The sequence below is a fragment of the Cystoisospora suis genome, assembly GCF_002600585.1.
Source record: "Cystoisospora suis strain Wien I chromosome Unknown contig_72, whole genome shotgun sequence".
Taxonomy (NCBI): Eukaryota; Apicomplexa; class Conoidasida; order Eucoccidiorida; family Sarcocystidae; genus Cystoisospora; species Cystoisospora suis.
Window position 1 is genome coordinate 83,276 of NW_027152874.1, and position 16,551 is coordinate 99,826.

The 16,551-nt window shown below is 53.7% G+C and overlaps 1 protein-coding gene across 1 annotated transcript in view; it reads right to left on the reverse strand.

The window, feature by feature from the left end:
• Positions 1-243: 243 nt before the first annotated feature.
• CSUI_000154 (alpha-tubulin suppressor protein) overlaps positions 244-16,551 on the reverse strand; it is a 20,130-nt gene continuing 3,822 nt past the window's right edge. Inside the window, exons 4-23 of the mRNA XM_068060388.1 lie at positions 15,199-15,259; positions 14,564-14,662; positions 13,529-13,655; positions 12,783-12,889; positions 12,128-12,243; positions 11,750-11,806; positions 10,637-10,763; positions 9,906-10,015; positions 8,734-8,857; positions 8,087-8,173; positions 7,381-7,445; positions 6,683-6,734; positions 5,843-5,971; positions 5,240-5,386; positions 4,075-4,185; positions 3,337-3,444; positions 2,543-2,693; positions 2,012-2,082; positions 1,757-1,810; positions 244-1,370 (exon numbers count right to left, since the gene is read on the reverse strand). Of these exons, the coding sequence (XP_067927621.1) occupies positions 1,231-1,370; positions 1,757-1,810; positions 2,012-2,082; positions 2,543-2,693; positions 3,337-3,444; positions 4,075-4,185; positions 5,240-5,386; positions 5,843-5,971; positions 6,683-6,734; positions 7,381-7,445; positions 8,087-8,173; positions 8,734-8,857; positions 9,906-10,015; positions 10,637-10,763; positions 11,750-11,806; positions 12,128-12,243; positions 12,783-12,889; positions 13,529-13,655; positions 14,564-14,662; positions 15,199-15,259 (2,043 nt within the window). The 3' untranslated portion in view covers positions 244-1,230. The remainder of the gene's footprint in view (positions 1,371-1,756; positions 1,811-2,011; positions 2,083-2,542; positions 2,694-3,336; positions 3,445-4,074; positions 4,186-5,239; positions 5,387-5,842; positions 5,972-6,682; positions 6,735-7,380; positions 7,446-8,086; positions 8,174-8,733; positions 8,858-9,905; positions 10,016-10,636; positions 10,764-11,749; positions 11,807-12,127; positions 12,244-12,782; positions 12,890-13,528; positions 13,656-14,563; positions 14,663-15,198; positions 15,260-16,551) is intronic.

The following is a 16,551-nucleotide window of genomic DNA, read 5'->3' on the forward strand; positions in this document are numbered from 1 at the left end:
GCCACGGAGCATAGTTCCCTATCCGTGAGTATGTCAGGGGAACCTTGAGGTATGGCCCGTTCGGTTTCATTACTCCCCCGTATGCCCAAAGCGGCCAACGTAGGGGACTTGCAGAACGTCGACTCTCGCGCCCAGAGGAGCACAGATTGACGCGGTGGCACCGCAGAGCACAAGTTTTTTTGTCTCTCACCGGACACCAACTCTGGAATTGGAAGGCTGGAACTTAGTTTTGCTGGGCCTGCTTTCTCCCAAGGGAATGTATGTCATTTGACTGTAGGCACTGTATCAGTTCACGGCGTCAGCATGAACACCCCACAGCCTCGGCATTTCAACAAGCTGGTCTATACAACTACTACTAGCACGGCCGTTAACAAAGGACAGCATTAGCAAAGTAACAGAGTGACTATGGCGACCAGGACGAGGGGGTGGTTTCAAACATAACAACCGAAATGTCCCCCGTCAGTCCGAGAAGCACTGTCAGAGTTGAGCACTGCAAAAGAATCGAGACTAAGTCACCGGGGCAGCTCAGGAACACAGAAGACAGTGACCTGGACAGACGGCGTCTAAATGGTATAAAGTGCTAGTTGATTACATCAACCAAGCGGACACAAACTAAGTGAGTGTCTTCCGATTGACTGCAGATCACGTAGCAAACAGCAATCAAATTCAACCTGGCCCTCCATCAAAAGCAGCCGTCAAGGGAAGTCGCGGCTGCCACTAGAGGCGGGTTTTCTATTTGCTCGCAAACGAGAGCACCGACAATAGTCACCTAATGAACACGTTTAGGATTCGTACCGCCGCTTCAAGGTACCAAGGGCCTCTCCGTCGAGCATACGGAAGAGCCCACCGCCGCATGCACCAGTGCCTGACAGAAGAGCGGCGTGGTAAGCCAGCGCAGCAACATTAGATTTCCAAGCAAACTCGGATACTGGCCTAGCAGCGACGCTGACAGCTCACCGCCCTGGTGTTCAGGGCGGTCACTCCATCAACTCGTCACTCAAAAGGAGGGACCTTACGCGAAGAGGTCTGCTTCATTCCGAAAAATCGGGAATGACGGCTGTCGGTTGCGTGCCTGGAGTCAACTACTTTTACCAGTCAAAGCCCAGCCACAGCTGCAGGAATCCCTTGCGGACGCACGCTAATCCCAATCCTAGCAAGGCCTGGTCTCTGCCAAAACAGCTTTCCGTCTGGAAAATCACCTTATTGCTACTGTTTGTTCACCCACCCCAACTACCGGCCGGATGGGCCGCTGCACCACATATAGCTCATGAAAGACACGATAGCAAGAATCGCGCCGCCAGCTAGAGCACACCCCAAGATAGCTCCCACCGAAAATCCGGATCCGCTGGCATCACTGAGAGCCTCTGTTCCTGTGGAAACGACGACAGTTGCGCACACAAAAAAAAGTACTTGGCTGCTGACACTGCGGTTCCTAAAATCTCCTCGTTACGCTCTAGGCCATCTCAATGCCACAACGCGGAACTTGTGATAGCCCTAAGCAGTTAGAAGTCCTTGAGCGACTCCTGGTTTCCCATGTAACTAAACAGGGCCACCGGGGGACAGAAGCCAGTAGGACGAAGAACAGACTACCAGGAGGAACGAGACCGTTCTTATCCTCGAGAACATTTGCATTCAAAGTCGCCGCGTGCACGTAAGGATAAGTACAGCTTCGTGTCCGGGTTGAAAAACGGTTGGCTTATCGAAGGCGTATGTGTACGCAGCAATTACCTGGCCCGTGTTCAGCTCCGCAGCTTACCCGGGCATTCGTCGGTGCCGTACTTCGGCCCCTGGCAGCTTCCGGCTTCTGATACTGCACGACACACAGAAAGCACCGCAGCATGGATCGGTAAGAGAGCGACTCCTCCGCACAGGCAGCAAATTCGAGTAGAACGGAGGAAAAGCGAAGACCTGCAAGAAAAAGGCGGCTCGCTGCATCGTGGGTGTCGCGCTGCTATGTACACTTGACCTGCGCGGAAACGCGGTCCAACAAAAACAGGACCACCCAACTTACACGGTGACGTGCATTTATCGCCCCAGGCCTCAAGATCGATCGTCCTTTCTCTCTGCCGGATACCTTGACAGCTGTAAGCACAACCAGTAGAAGAAGACTTGCCTGATCAGAGAACCTGCGCCTTCATCGCAAGACCTCGCCAAGGGTCCGACGATTGTAAACTAAGAAATCTGAGTGGCCCCCCTGTTGCCAAGAACAATTGAAGAGAACAGTATGTCGTAACGCTTCAAGCCGATGCCATGTGGCTCCTTGGCCTTAGAGCGTTTACGAGGACCCCCGCTTCAAACGAAGGGTACCAACCCTCACCCTAAAAAACCTTGAATATCTCCCGCGTTCAACCCGCTGGCCGCTTGCCCGTGGTTCCGCGTGCACACTGTTTCAAGGCTCTCTTCCGATGCCTCCGGGAGTATAATCCTCTACCCCCAGCGCGCGCTGTGGTGCGAACTACACGACTATAGGAGACAGTCCACGGCCACAGGAACAGTTCCCATCTGTGTAGAGAGACCGCCGCGATTATACAGAGATCCTTACAGGCTTCTGCAGCTTCCCCACTCCCCCCAGTCCCCTGGAATGCACGGCACTCCGACAACGCCAACAAAAATCTCGCGTTCGCCACGGCCACCTAAAACGTAGAGCCCGCGGGGGATGCGAGTCTCGATCGCACTGCCTATTTCCTGCCGCCCTGCAAGCACGTCGCCAAACAGAAACAGCCCCTCACTGTTCCCGTGGAAGTTAGCTTTGGTAGCCTTGGTGCTTGTTGGAGCTCCCAGAGTGTATCCGAAGCATATACCTCTGCACAGCAGAGAAGATCTACGCGGTGGCATGGGGCGCGGTGTGAAAACCACGCACTGTGTAGAAGAGGAGTGTGTACACCTTGGTGCGAATGTTGCTCCGTGTTCGGAACCACTATGTAGTTGTGTTCCCCGCGCCGTCTTCAAGAAGGCGAAACAGAGTTTTGATAAGCTCACAGCTTCGCGCGAAGCAGCGTGCCGGAGAACTAAGAAGTACCTGCTCTAACGTGTTTGTTTCCATGAAACTCATCGATACCAACAGCAATGTGTAGAAGACAAGTCCTGTCCCATTGCCGCTACCGCTCACACGAGAGCATGTTAGAGAGTTCAAACCAAGACACTATGTTACACGTCGTGAGTGACACCACTGCACTGTCTACAGGCTCCTTCCAAAACGAGGAGGCGCGTTCGCAGAGTAACAACCCTCGGCGAACCTCGACTGCGTACCACCAGACTGCGTTCGAAAGACAAGCAAGACAGTCCAATGACCTGCGGTATGTGCCAGATCGCTGCTCTTGCTTAACAGAGGCCTACTTGCGGAGCTCATGAGACTTTGACCAATACTGCCCCAACCATACGCTTCTCCCGTCGCTAACAGCGCCACGAAGGCCCGGTTCAAAGAAACCAACCCATACACCCTGCCTGCATGAAAATAAGAAAATCCACCGCAAAAGCGTACACAACAACACTGGCGCCTACCAGTCACAAGCCATCCGCTACACGTGTCATGACTGCAGTAACACATCTCCATGAGCAAGCGAAGGTATATAAATGCTTCAGCTACAAAACCTAAAAGACAATCTCAGTTCTCCGATGACTTGCGCACCTTTACCAAACATCCCTCCTACAGAGCTGACCCCCTGATCTAAAAAGAAAAACACTACTCGAGAGCGTGAAGTCTTTCTCAGTTGATATGTTGCCTTTAGTCAGCGTGTCAATCTGACGGGAGCAACACCACACCGCACTTGCAGCCGGGCCGGCCCACATTCATACTCATCGCCCCGGCCTTACTCGCATGGCTAACACACGAAAGGTTCTGTCAGTCGAGCATCACGACAGCTCACTTCCGCGGTTACTTCTGATTCACCGGATAGTCATCAACACGACTGGGAAAGCCCGAGCCCGAAAACCGTCACATCACTTCCTTAAAGGCAATACCTGTTCGCAGGACAGGTCTTGTCTCGGCACCGCTATTTGAAACGGTCTCCGAAGGCATTCAGCGTCGTTTCAACGTGTTCGCACTTGGAACCTTCTAGGACAGCTACCTCTCACCTTTCAGAAAAGACTGCTCCCATCCCTCTCCACCAGCCTCTTTGCTGCCCCAAGCAACCACGTCACCTGCGGTGCTAACAACGGCAAAAGCTGACTTCGCGGCCCCGAGAGCTGCAAGTATGAGGACAGACAAACGCCAGCCAAGTCCGACTATACACGCACTTGCCAAAACGGGAATAGATTCTGACGAGAGAAGTCGAACACAACAAAGCCTCAAACACGCAATTCGCCTGCCGCGGCCCGTACCGATCAGTTGTGAGCAATGTCTACCAGACAAACAGTATGCAGGACTACGCTCCGGAAGTTCACGCTATCCGAAGTACTCCAAAACGCAGCTTGACAGCAGCAAAACAACCAAAGAATCTTGCTGGCTGAAACTGCGCGATGGCATTTCGCTCTCTAACTCGTCAGAGCCCCTGTTCTCCAACGTAACGAGGAACCTCCAATGAAGCCTTCTGTGTGCCCACACGAGTGCGATGAGGATTGTCAACCTATGCCTTGAAGTGGTAGTGCGCAGCGGAGCGATACCAGTTATCAAAGAAACCATACACGCCACAGAAGCAGATTGCAGCGTGGGAACCAACCGAGAAGTGTGTGTACGTCGGCTCCGCGACACTGACCAAAACTGGGGTTATGCTCCCGATACCTTCAGGGATGTTCATACACGGTTAAGCCAGTATTCAGCCATAACACGAGCCCATGCGCGAACAAGCAAATACACGAGACGGCGACTCCGCACAGAATGGCTCGCTACGCAAAGCCAAGCCACAGTGATTCAGAGACACGCAGAAAAAGAGCATGCTTACGCACGTGACTGCAATCCCTAACCAAGCCCCAGAAGCAGGTACCCTGCGAATAGACTGCAGCCACACGTGGCTATATTTATTCTGTCAGCACGCACGGATGCATGTATCCAGGCACAAGCTTATGAAAACGCTAGGGCACAATCACCAAACAAAAGTCCAACTGCGACACACATCTCTTCTTGACAACTGCACATTCGCCCGACGTTGTAGCGACATAGGCACAACCAAGACACGTACATACACAAGCGCACCAGAAAAGGCGCATGGAGATACAGTCAGACGCAGGACCACGCTCCTTCACCTGGTGAATAATGCATTTGTAATATTTCTGTGCAGTTCAGAAGGAAGAGAAGACTTACCCTTGACCCCCTTCCTGCCTTCCCGCAGCGCGTAGGCAGTGACCTCGCCACCCTTTGCGGTGGACCCCCATGTCACAAGCTCCCATGCACCGTCCTGCTGCTTCGGTTTCTTCACCGCTACTGCCGCGTCGGTGCCGAAACGCACATCTGCAAATGTGAGACCAAACACTGGTACTGCACCCGAATTGAACAGGCTTGCCATCCTGAGTGCCGCTGCGTAAGGCGAATTACTGGCCTCACCACACTCTCCACTCAGTCACTGAAGCACCGCCTTGGGCAGCAAAGCGACGCGAAGCAAGAAAAAAATACCGTCCCCTACTGTCTTTCCAGGAATACCAGCAAAGCCTGTCTGCTATCCTGCGCCAAAGAATACCTACCCCCCCAAGAACACCGCAGAACGCAAACGTAGTATGGTTGGCAAATAGCACTCGCGAGGTAGGCAGCACACAAAAGGAGTTCGCCCTAGGGCACTAATACAAGGATCTGAGTTTGCAGAGGCAGCAAGCCTTCAAGTAGAGGTCCGCTCCGCTCCATGGCATGGGTGTATGCCTATGCGTAGCTGTACCCTTGTGCAATTTCCGTGTCGGTATGACGAGTGCATACCTGTTACACCTTCGGAAAGTTTCTGAGCAACGTCTTTGAAACTCCTTGCCATTAGTTGCTTGTCGCCAACGAACTGCTCGTTGCAAAATGCTCCGTCGTCTCCTCCCAGCCCCCACACGTAGAGTCCGCCTGCACAAAAATATCCACACCGGAGAGAGCAATGCAAGCTCCAAGGAGTTACCAAAGAACCCGACAGGGACGCACATCAACTTGCTCACCTAACCATACCCTTGCATACACGGACACAATTCCAAAGGCTCCCTGACACCTGCAACAGAACCGCGTCGAAATGGGTCCCTAGCATTTCAGATGACCTCCCGTCGCAGAATCGCTGCGACTGTCAGGACTGGACACCGGGCACCTCTGAAACGACGTCGCCCCATTACAACCCGCGTCTCTCTCTTCTAATGAAGTCTGCTTCCGAGAGCAGCGCTCCCCGTTCACTACTGACACCACCTTCACAGCTCCGGTGTGCTCGCGACTGCAGGACTAACCTGCCAGCCAGAACACGAAATCAAACGAACAAGTTCCGAGCACTGAAACACCAAGCTGAGCTTTTGCCTAAGCTTACGCCTGATCACCGCCGCAGCCTCCCCCCCGCCAACCACTTGGCCAGCTCTCACTCTGTCGGGACAGCCAGTGAGAGCCATATACCCGCAAGCCGCATCAGCGCCCGCCGAACACGGGCTTTTTGGCTAAGCACGCAAAGACGTTTACCATGTGTACACGTCCCAAGAGGCGTCGTTTTACAGATTGCTGCATGTGTAGATGGGACAAGCGAAGGCAAGCAGACTCGACATCGTAAAAGAATCCTGTACAGGGAAACGTACTGCGACTGACCACTTTTGTCGAAGGCGGCGAAGCACGTCCTCTCCCCGTAAATTCTTTCAATCTGAAGCCCACACAGCAAGCGTCCTTAGACGGCACATCTACATGCCAGCAGAGTCGGCTACGCCGCAGAATCCCCTTTCTTGAAACAAATGACAAAGTCAGGCCTGTCACTCTTCAGGGTACTCTGCCGAATCTCTGCCTCGGCATCTTGTACCGATCTCCCGGCGCCGAAGAAGGTGCCTCGGTTGCCGTGGTCTGCTAGGCTCGTCCCACAGATGCTCCGGACAGTCGAAGGAAGACCATACAGGACCACATCTGACTTCATTTCCCATCTGGCAACGGCGCGAAGTACGCCAGTCGTCCCTTATCGACTGACAGTGAGATCACGGGGCATGCTCGCGTACCTCGCGCGGCGACGAACGCGACAGACGTTTCACACCTTACCTCTTGTCGAATCCCTAAATGAACTGCCGGCTACTCCGCGGAACCCGACTGCTCCGGCCAGCTGCAGGAGCTTGTGCTTCCTCCCTACCATGGTTGGAAGGACAGTCTGCTATCTCTAAACGCAGTGAATCTGCGAGGAGAGGCATACTCTTACGCTACAGCCGGAGAGGACCTGGCATAGCCGATCAAGGGGAAGAGGCTTCTCTCCAAGCCAAGAAAAGCATGCTAACATATCTCATAAGATCGGCAGCCGAAACCCTTACCTCCACGCTGTTGATGCGACTAGGCAACACCATGCCGGAGCCCCAAGTGTACACCTTGCCACCTCCTGTCAGAGCCGCAAAGCCAACGTCATTAGCAACCTGGGAGCAACAGAGAGGGCTGATCGATTCTGTCTTGGCTTGCTCGCATAAAGTGTTCAGTGAGTTGGGCGCTGGTGAGTAAATGAGTGACCGACCGAAGAAATCGATTCACGCGCCCCGCCTAGAGATAGAGAGGGCTCCTCCGCGACAGCGCAGTGCGTGACGATCCTGCACAGGAACTGTCATACTATTCTTCATATCGCCGAGGATAACACGAGGCGGGTGTTTCCCGGATTCTGATCTCAAGAACGTCCGACTTCCCCATTGTCCAGTACGCTGCACCTTGACCACCGAGAAAGCCAGTCAACGGATAACAAGTCCGGACTGGATTGTGAAAATTTTCCTGCCAGAAAAGTTACTGTGTGCACAGGTGTCCCCGCCAGAAGAAATGTATAACAGCGAGACCCCACCCCGCTTCTTGGTCACTCCGCCTACTTCTCTCGTGAGTAGAATCCGCGCGGAACCGGCGGTCCCTCGCAGGCACCACCGTGGACACAGGAGCACCAAATGAGGATCAAAGGCGGTAGCTATATCAAAACGCCTCCTAACAGGCAAGCCGTGGTTGCGAAACAAAGGTCACACGAGGGGCACACGCTAATCACTCTACCGGTCACCGTGATATCGAATACAAGAGCCGCTCTTGTCCTCACAATGTCCACAACACCAGCAATCTCCGAAGTAGGTAGTGTCCCGCCTGAAAGGCAAAACAGCAGAACAGTGTCCGCACGAGAAGGCATGCCTGACTCGCCGGACCAGGGTACTACTCCAACTGTAGGAACGCGTTCCACGTGTGCAGAACACCTGTCACGAACGCTCTGTCGACAAAATGTGCCTAACTCCACTTGCCCCTTTTGTTAGGCCCACGGCAAGCACCCAGAGCGAACCTTATATCCGCGCAGCAAGTCAACGGCAGGTTTGCTACGCGCAGGAGATTGTCTCCCGTGAGCGAATGTACCTCTATCTCTGATACAACTGCGGAGCTGGCTTGCAAGCGACCCACCGAAGTGCCTGAGAAAGCATTAGCCAAACTGCACAGCTAACGGCAGAGAGATAGGTAACATGTTTATCATAAGGGGCTTCCTCTTGCTTCTTCCCGTCCCTGTCTAATGCGAAGAAAGCCGGGGGTGGATACCGTGTCGGCGCCTCTAACACGAACACTGAAGCGTGCGCGCACCTAAATGACGTACAGGCTAGTCTTTAAAAAGAGGGCGCAGGCCAGACAAGAGAAGAGGTGCGGGGCACCCCGAAACGTACCAAACTGGTCCGATCCCCACGCGTAGATGATCCCTCGCTTCAGCAGAACTGCAAACGCACCCTTTGTGGCTACCACCTTTTTCACTCGCTGGTTCCGCGTTGCGTCAAAAGTTGACAAGGCTTGCTGAAATGGCAGCACAAACACTCCGACACATTTCGCACCCGTGAAAGAGCGCACGTGAGCAAGCTGGCCCAGCATCACTAAAGCGCCTTGCTGCAGTCACGCACCGATACCACGCGAACGCCTTGATGCAATGTGAGAGTGTACATGAGGCTGCACTAATCAAGCTTTATACGCGTAAGGCGCGCGTACGTCCGACCAGTCCGTCTGGAAACGACAAATCACTACAAACGGGGGGCTTCAATGTTGCTGAAGGGACGGCCCGGGGAACAGCCGAACCCCTAACTGGATATACGGGTACAAAGTGTTATTCCTGGCTGTAATCTTCGGAAGGTGAGGTTGAGAGAAACACCTCTGGCAACATGCGGGGCTGTGTTCTGACCTCGACCCTGAAACCTGAACACCAAGCGAAATCAAGAACGACCCTTTTTTTGTCTTGTGAATTCCACAGCGCTGGCCAGCCTGCCGGCGACCTCAGAACAGCCTCTCCCCTTTCCATTGCTCGATGTGGGTCGCGTAAGGCTCAGGTGTAAATCGATCTGAAGCGCATAAGGCTCAAGTGTGAATCGATCTAAATCGGATAAGAATCGGGCGAGAAATACACTAGACGGCGCTCAATAAGCCGGAGCGCAAGTAATCGGGCTGCATGCTTCGGCTCCTCTGAAAGTATCGCAGACGGAGGAAGTCACTGCCCTGATGGGCTTGATATCGAGGAAGGGAGCGACAAGAAAACAGAGGCCGGCAACAAGGACCCGGAGCACCCAACACCGGAAGGAACACTTCGACTTATGGTCGACACTCTTTACCGATACTGACAGACGCAAGCATCTCCGGACTGTTTCTTTCGTGACCGGAATTCTACGGCAGGTCGGTGCCCACTGGTGACGGCCAGTGATAAGCCCAGCCACCAAGAAGCCCGTTCAGCAGGTGCCGGAGGGATAACGCGGCTCTGCACCCCCAAGTCGCTCGCAAGGCCGGCACGGCCCTAAATTTCACGCAGACGAGATGTCGGCCCATGAGAGAACACCCTGTGGACCATCTTCCTCCATACCTCAGCAACAGAATTCAGTTTACCGCCCGCACCTTCTGCCCCGACCGCCAAAACGGTGCCGTCCGCGAACACCAATGCAAAGGCTTCCCCCTCAGGATGACACGCTATGGCTGAATTGTAGCACACAAGAGAAAACACAGTGCCCAGTCGTATGACTGACAAGGTGAGGACTGCTACAAGCGTTTACTAACGCCAAACAATTGACGAGGAAATTCGGCGCACAACCAGGAAACATCAAGTGCGCTCTGCGAGCACCCCGCACCTGCGCCAGCCAGGCTACGAAAGATGACGAGGTCAAAATGGGTTGCCGTACTCAAACATATCGCCTTACACTAGTGTACGGAGAGATCCGCGTTCGCAGAGACCCGCCGTGTCAGCCAGAAAAACCAGGCGTTCCATAAACCTCTCTCCCGAAGTTGAATGGAGCTTACTTGGCCCAGCTACCACGCGCTCTGCCAACACGTGGGCGCGACAGTTCTGCCCGGTCCTAAGATATCAGACAATCTGTTTCTTTACGTGGGCCTCTTCACTGTCAGAAAGAGAGACGGAAACACATAAACGCCTAAATACGGTACATGTGTATGGCAATATTCACACACAGTTACAGTGAACCAGTGAGCAGGGATCCGTCAGCGATCCATGCTCACTAGTTCACTGTAACCCCCCTACGCGTCACCCGCCCCCCCGCGCAGTTTGTCTTTGTTTCTCACCCCCTGTTGAGAGACACTTACCTTCCAGCATGACTGAGGCAGGGCGATCATTCTTTATCTTGGCGTCCACAGTGTCCCACGATGTACAAGCAGCAGAATTTGTGTTAGTACATATGATACCCGGCTTCGGGTAGTCCGCGTGGCGTGGCTGAGCCAGAAAGAGAGAAGGTAATACACAGAGGAAAACAACTTTGCAGTGTGATTGAGAGAACCAACCACGATGAACACAAACTACGGAGTGAAGGGGTAGGCCAGCGTGGACCACTTGAAAAACATCCGAAGACTCTCAGCATACGCGGCCTGTAGCTTAGAGCTATTTGGTGTGTAGCCATTGCAAGTACAGCACGTGATTTGTCGGTATGGATGTTACAGTGACAAGTACTGGGACTACCGACTCCGGAGGCCCCATGGAGAGGTTCACAAAACACGGACAAGAGAGAAGACTGTTAAGGTCCTAACCCGGGCCGCACGGCATGCTGTCCAAGACAAGCAGCTTCCTTTAGGGAGACACGAATCCCGAAGAGGATGCGTGACGGAGATATGGAACGCGCCAGCAAAGTACTGCACCGTCAAGCACGACCTTGGAGCAGAATACCCGAAGACCAGATGCGGGGTGCGAGCTGTCACCAAAGCTGTATGTGTGTCAGTATATAATGTACTAAAACTGGTGTCATAACGTGGTTGCCGCCAGCTTGCTACAGTTCACGGACAGTCTGTCCAAAAATATCCTGTCATTCAGGGGCTGACGATAGGGTTACAGGGTGTGAATTCTGATTCATTGAGGATGTTCAGTTCAAACAATCCCTCAGCCCCCACCATGTGACTACGTACGTTAGTCGATAGCGCAATCGTTTCGAAAAGACATCCACACTCCTAAACAACAAAAAAGTGTGCTTAGATCTGATGGGGACGTCGCCAGAAACATACAGCTCAACGCATCATGAACGTGAATGCAGCTGCGAGAGTGTCTTTTTGACCGCCAGCCGGCACGCTGACGCTAACGGAGTATGAGGCGGGAAGGAATGCGGTGCAGCTTCCGTGCTGCTTCCTCGAAATACTTTCAAAACCTCCCTAGAGACGGGGCCGTCTTCCTGTGTGATTCAAAACTGTGACCAGTGCTTCAGTTTGGCTTACGCTGAGACCAACAGAAACAAGAAACGACGACGAGACGCCGCAGGCCATGTCTCCGTACTGAAGGGGTTGATGCCACATGACACAAAACGCAAACAGGCTGATGAAAAATCCAACCCTCGCCCGCATGCGCTCTGGGGACCCACCACTACAGATTTAACAAGGCAGCGACACAGATACCAAAGACGTTCCTGCTGATCGGAAAGCCAACGAGGTGTGTGTGAAGCAAGATTTTCTCCTCACTCGTACGCATGTTTCTTTGCGTCCTGACACCCAGAACGGAAACCTGGCATAATGGACGGACCAACTTTCGAGCCAGGGGCAGCAACACTCATCGTCAACAAAGACCGCTAAAGATGCGACGAAAGAGTCAGGATATACCTCCCAAAACACCGACGCTCCATCAGAGCCGACAGCCGCCCCGTATTCCTGCTCTCCTATGGTGACAATTGTTCCCTTTCCTGCATCCGTCGGGAGGATCTGAACGGCAATCGCTCCTGCATCAGAAAGGACGCGCCGCAGCCGTATGCAGTCAACTTTCGTGTAAACAGACACACGCACGCACTTCGGGAAGCCACAAAACGCATCCGGCAACCGAGTGCACACGCAACGACGGGGTGCTGGACACACAGGTGCTGATAGAATCATGACCTCAGGTAAAGGTCCGCCACTAGGGTGTGAATGAGCCGAGGTGACGTCTACAGGCCATAAAAACGCAACAGCCGCGACTTCACTGAAACACAGGAAAGCTCTGTAAACCATCTGCACAGCGTAGATATCCGCGGATAGCCACGCATACATGCTTAAAACCCCAGCTACACTAATCCAGCGCTGTCCCTGCCCGCGGGTCCACACGACGGCGAAGGAACCATAGAGCAACACTCTAGCAACAACGGTTGAAGTCACGCAACATCCACCACGAACACCTGCACCACAGCACCACCGGTTCCACGAACACATTCGCGTCCACGGGTTGAGGAAACGACACAGGAAGGCGGGGTCTACAGAGAAATGCAAACGAACGAAAGGAGCCCACCTGCAGAAAACCAAATTCTTCTGATTGTTCGTATCTGAAGTAGTTGGAAATAGGATGACGTCGGACGGTTATTTATCGCAGTGGCCGTCGAGGTCCCAACAGCCAAGCTGCGTCCCAGGCAAAACGCAGAGAGCCATAATCGAACGCGGCAGGTCATCGAGAGTCTCACAAGCCACAAGCAAACGGACAATCGCGGTGAGTGCAGAGTTATCCTCAGAGCAAGTGATCGTTGCAGAGACAGTCACCGAGACCTTGCCGGGACGAACACAAAGCTCCGGTTCCACAGAATACAGCACATACAGTACTACAAAGCGAACGGAATCACGCCGAAGTCCCTGAGTTGCTCCGTGACCGTTGAATACCCCGTTGCCTCGAGGAACCCGAGACCGTAAACTACAGCTATCAAGAGCACACTCGTGACAGATCAGCTATTTGCCTAGGGGAAAAATCGATGCGGAACATTTCGGGAGGGTGGGCAGCACAGTCAGCTGAACAGCTTGTTCCCATAACACTTGTCAACAGCCCTGGTGGAGTGTCAGCACTTCCGAGACAGGAGCTGCAGAATGGACACTGCTGGGGCAGCTGGGGTTTGACTGCGGAAAGAACGGGAGTTGTCAGCGCTAAAGATCGTGACGCCTATCGGCAGTTCCTGCACTCGCTTCGTCAGAACGCCAATCTGTCAAGCTGGCACTGCCAAACTCAAGGGAAACACACTTGAACGCGAGCAAAAAGCTGGCGAGCCGTACCGTCGCTTCGAGGAATCTGTATCGGTGTACGTGACAATATTTTTCCCCGAGCTCGCTTGGCTGGAAATGAAGCTTGATATGCCCCCTGCAGCGCTTATCTCGCCTTGAGCAGGCGCCGCGTCTCCCTCTGCTCAGAGTGAGGTCGACAAAGGGAATTGCACGGACAAGAGCTGACAAAGGGAAACTAGCGTCTTTCTCGGATACCACACCGTGGGAAGACGCGCTCAGAACCGTGTAACTTGCAGCTTTCTCAGGAGAAATGCGAATGCCGAAATGCACCCGGAGAGGCCTCTACAAGGCATGTTGCACTGAGTGCACCGATCTTGTCGACAAAAGAGGAGCCACCGTCTCTAAAAGGACGTACGAGGCGACCCAAAGAAGTCTACCCTTTTGAGGATTCGCCTGCATGCATAAGCTGCTGTAAGATCTCCAATGTATGAAACAGCGCTGCTCCTCTCCGAGTCAACATGGGCAAAGAAGTCGGACACGAGACCGTTTGCGCAGCATGCAAACGACTGTTGTAGTACGACAGCTGCCGTATACATCTGTCGTAGTCGTCGTTCTGTGCACTCAGCGCTCGAAAAACCCTCCCTGTGACGAGGGAAGAAGTTACTGCCGGGCAACCGAAGACCCGAAACTGTAGATCAGTCGCCGCGCCTTCGCAACACATGTATACATTCTGCCTGTGAGTTCGATACAACCCGCTAGAGACAAAGACGCCGCGAACGAGACAGCTGTCTTGCACACACGAAAGGCGAATGTCACCCAAAAAAACTCTGGCTGCTGCGGAAAAACGAGCTATCCGACAGCTGGCCCGCCAGGAGAACTGTGATCACTGACTATGGAAACTGCAACCGCGGCTGCCTCTCTCGCGTTGGCAACAGTCGAATGATTCCAAGCCGCTCGCGCCGACGACTCCGTACCGCATACCACGTGTCAACAGGTCTCCTAGAAACGAACCCAGAACGTAATCGGTCACGAAAGGCTTGAATGACCGGGACCTCGCTGGAAACAACCAGCGAACGAAAGGCTCACCTCGGATGGCGTCCCACGTAACGTTACCAGTTAAGACTAAGCTGCCTGCCGAATGCTCATCCACCAGACCCGTGCTAGCTGACGGATCGGAGGCGACGCCTTGCAACCAAGCAGTGACAGAGACACACCCCCATCAGAGCAAATCTCCACATCCACCCAGGGAGAACACGGCATTCATAGAGAATGTAACAAGGAGAAGCTAGATCCTAAAAACACGCACGACGGGAGTTCACAACACTACCCGGAGAACACTGGCAATTCATTTAACTTCACCAAACCGGTCCCCCCGCCGCGCATCAATCTAGAAAGTAATGAGCGTGCTGTGCTACCATAGTTCAGTGTGTGGTTGAAACTACAGCCACTACTCCAGGGGAGGCCCACTGCCTCGCCCCCACAACCACAGTCCACATTCAGTCAAAGCTAGACGTGCATGTTGGCGCAGCAACATACCCAGTTGACAAAACGCTGACACACTAACCTGCAAGCTTCTGAAAAAAGAGTAACAGAGAACAACAGTCGATTTCCACATGCAAGGGAACGACGAGCAAGCAGGCTGGAGCGTGCAGGTGTGTGGCGTCGCCCTGTGTACCTGCCAGGAAAAAGTGACCCTTCTACCTTCATCCTGCGGCACTTACACTCGTACTCCCCCGTCAGCTCCCGCTGCGGGTCCAGGGTCATTCCGCAAACGTCGCCACACTGGCGAGAAAAAAAAGAACAACACAAACAGAAACTGACAAGGGCTTTTGAGTACAACACATACACTAAGAACGGCGCCAGAGTGCACGTCTACCTCTGGATCCATACGTGCCCGGATTGTCCCAAGGGATGTGTCACCCGTCGCTGCATGTCACCGTCCGCCGTCATCGATATTGTCAGTCTCTACTGTGAAAATGCCAGTGAAGAACAGAGTGTGCCATAGCATTGGCTGTACTGCCCTGTACACGGTTGCCTGTCCAGCGAATCCCCCAAACGTAAAAAGCCATGGTCGAGAATGTATCACGAGCCAAAGCCCACAAACAAGAACTGACAGAACATATGCACGACACTCGGAGAATGTCTCCCCGAAACCAACTTCGACAGAAACTGGAAACGCCCTCCACGATCCTGGATAAGCCCGACTAGGGAGACTCGAACATTCTGTAGCAGCCCTCACCGCGACATGCCAGCTGTAACCTGTTCCTCTTCGTAGTACCCCCCCGCTTTGCCCCATCAGTCCAACACACGTGACCGAACTTCGAACTAGCACTGTCTACGGAGTCTACCGACGTTTCTTGATTCAGTTAGCGCGGTGCCGCTATCGCGTCCCGGAGGATCTAGCGTGAAGCGGAGTGTCTCCCGCTTCTGATTCAGACTACGAAACACTCGAAGCACTCGAAGTTAACGAGACAAAGAGGCTGCCGTCTTTTGGATTGAGGAGCGGCGCCTGCGACCGCCTTACGCACTAAGAAACCCAGGCCTTGTCCTAGAAGCGCTATTCGGACACAGTGGAAGACTAGGCGTCCTGCTGACTACCACAGAGCCCCGCCCCGCTGTTACATAGGGGGCCAGTCGGTAAACAAGACCATCTCCAGCGCGCGTCCTGCCACCCTTTTTCAAGCGCTTCAGCTCATATGAAACGCAACGTCGGAGAAATGCAGGCTTTGCATGCCGGACGACCGGAAGAATGCACGTTCTTATCCGCCGCACAGCGGGAGAAAATCTCAACTCTACAGAACACAACCGATGCCTGACTCTATAGCATCTAACCTCAAAAAGCTCCGCTACTGTACACGAGTACAGCCAACAGCTTGCGAAGCCGCGCATGTTCACTGCCTGTCGGGTATTACTGAAGAACCCTACGCAGGTTCTCTTGCACGTAGTCCCGATACCCACCCCCCTCCTCTGCCTGACCCCCCGAGCCGAATGAAGTGGACGCAGTGACCCCCGGCCGCATGACGTTGTCTTCGCTCGGAAACCAAAACTCACCCTAGCTTCAGATGTTATCTGAT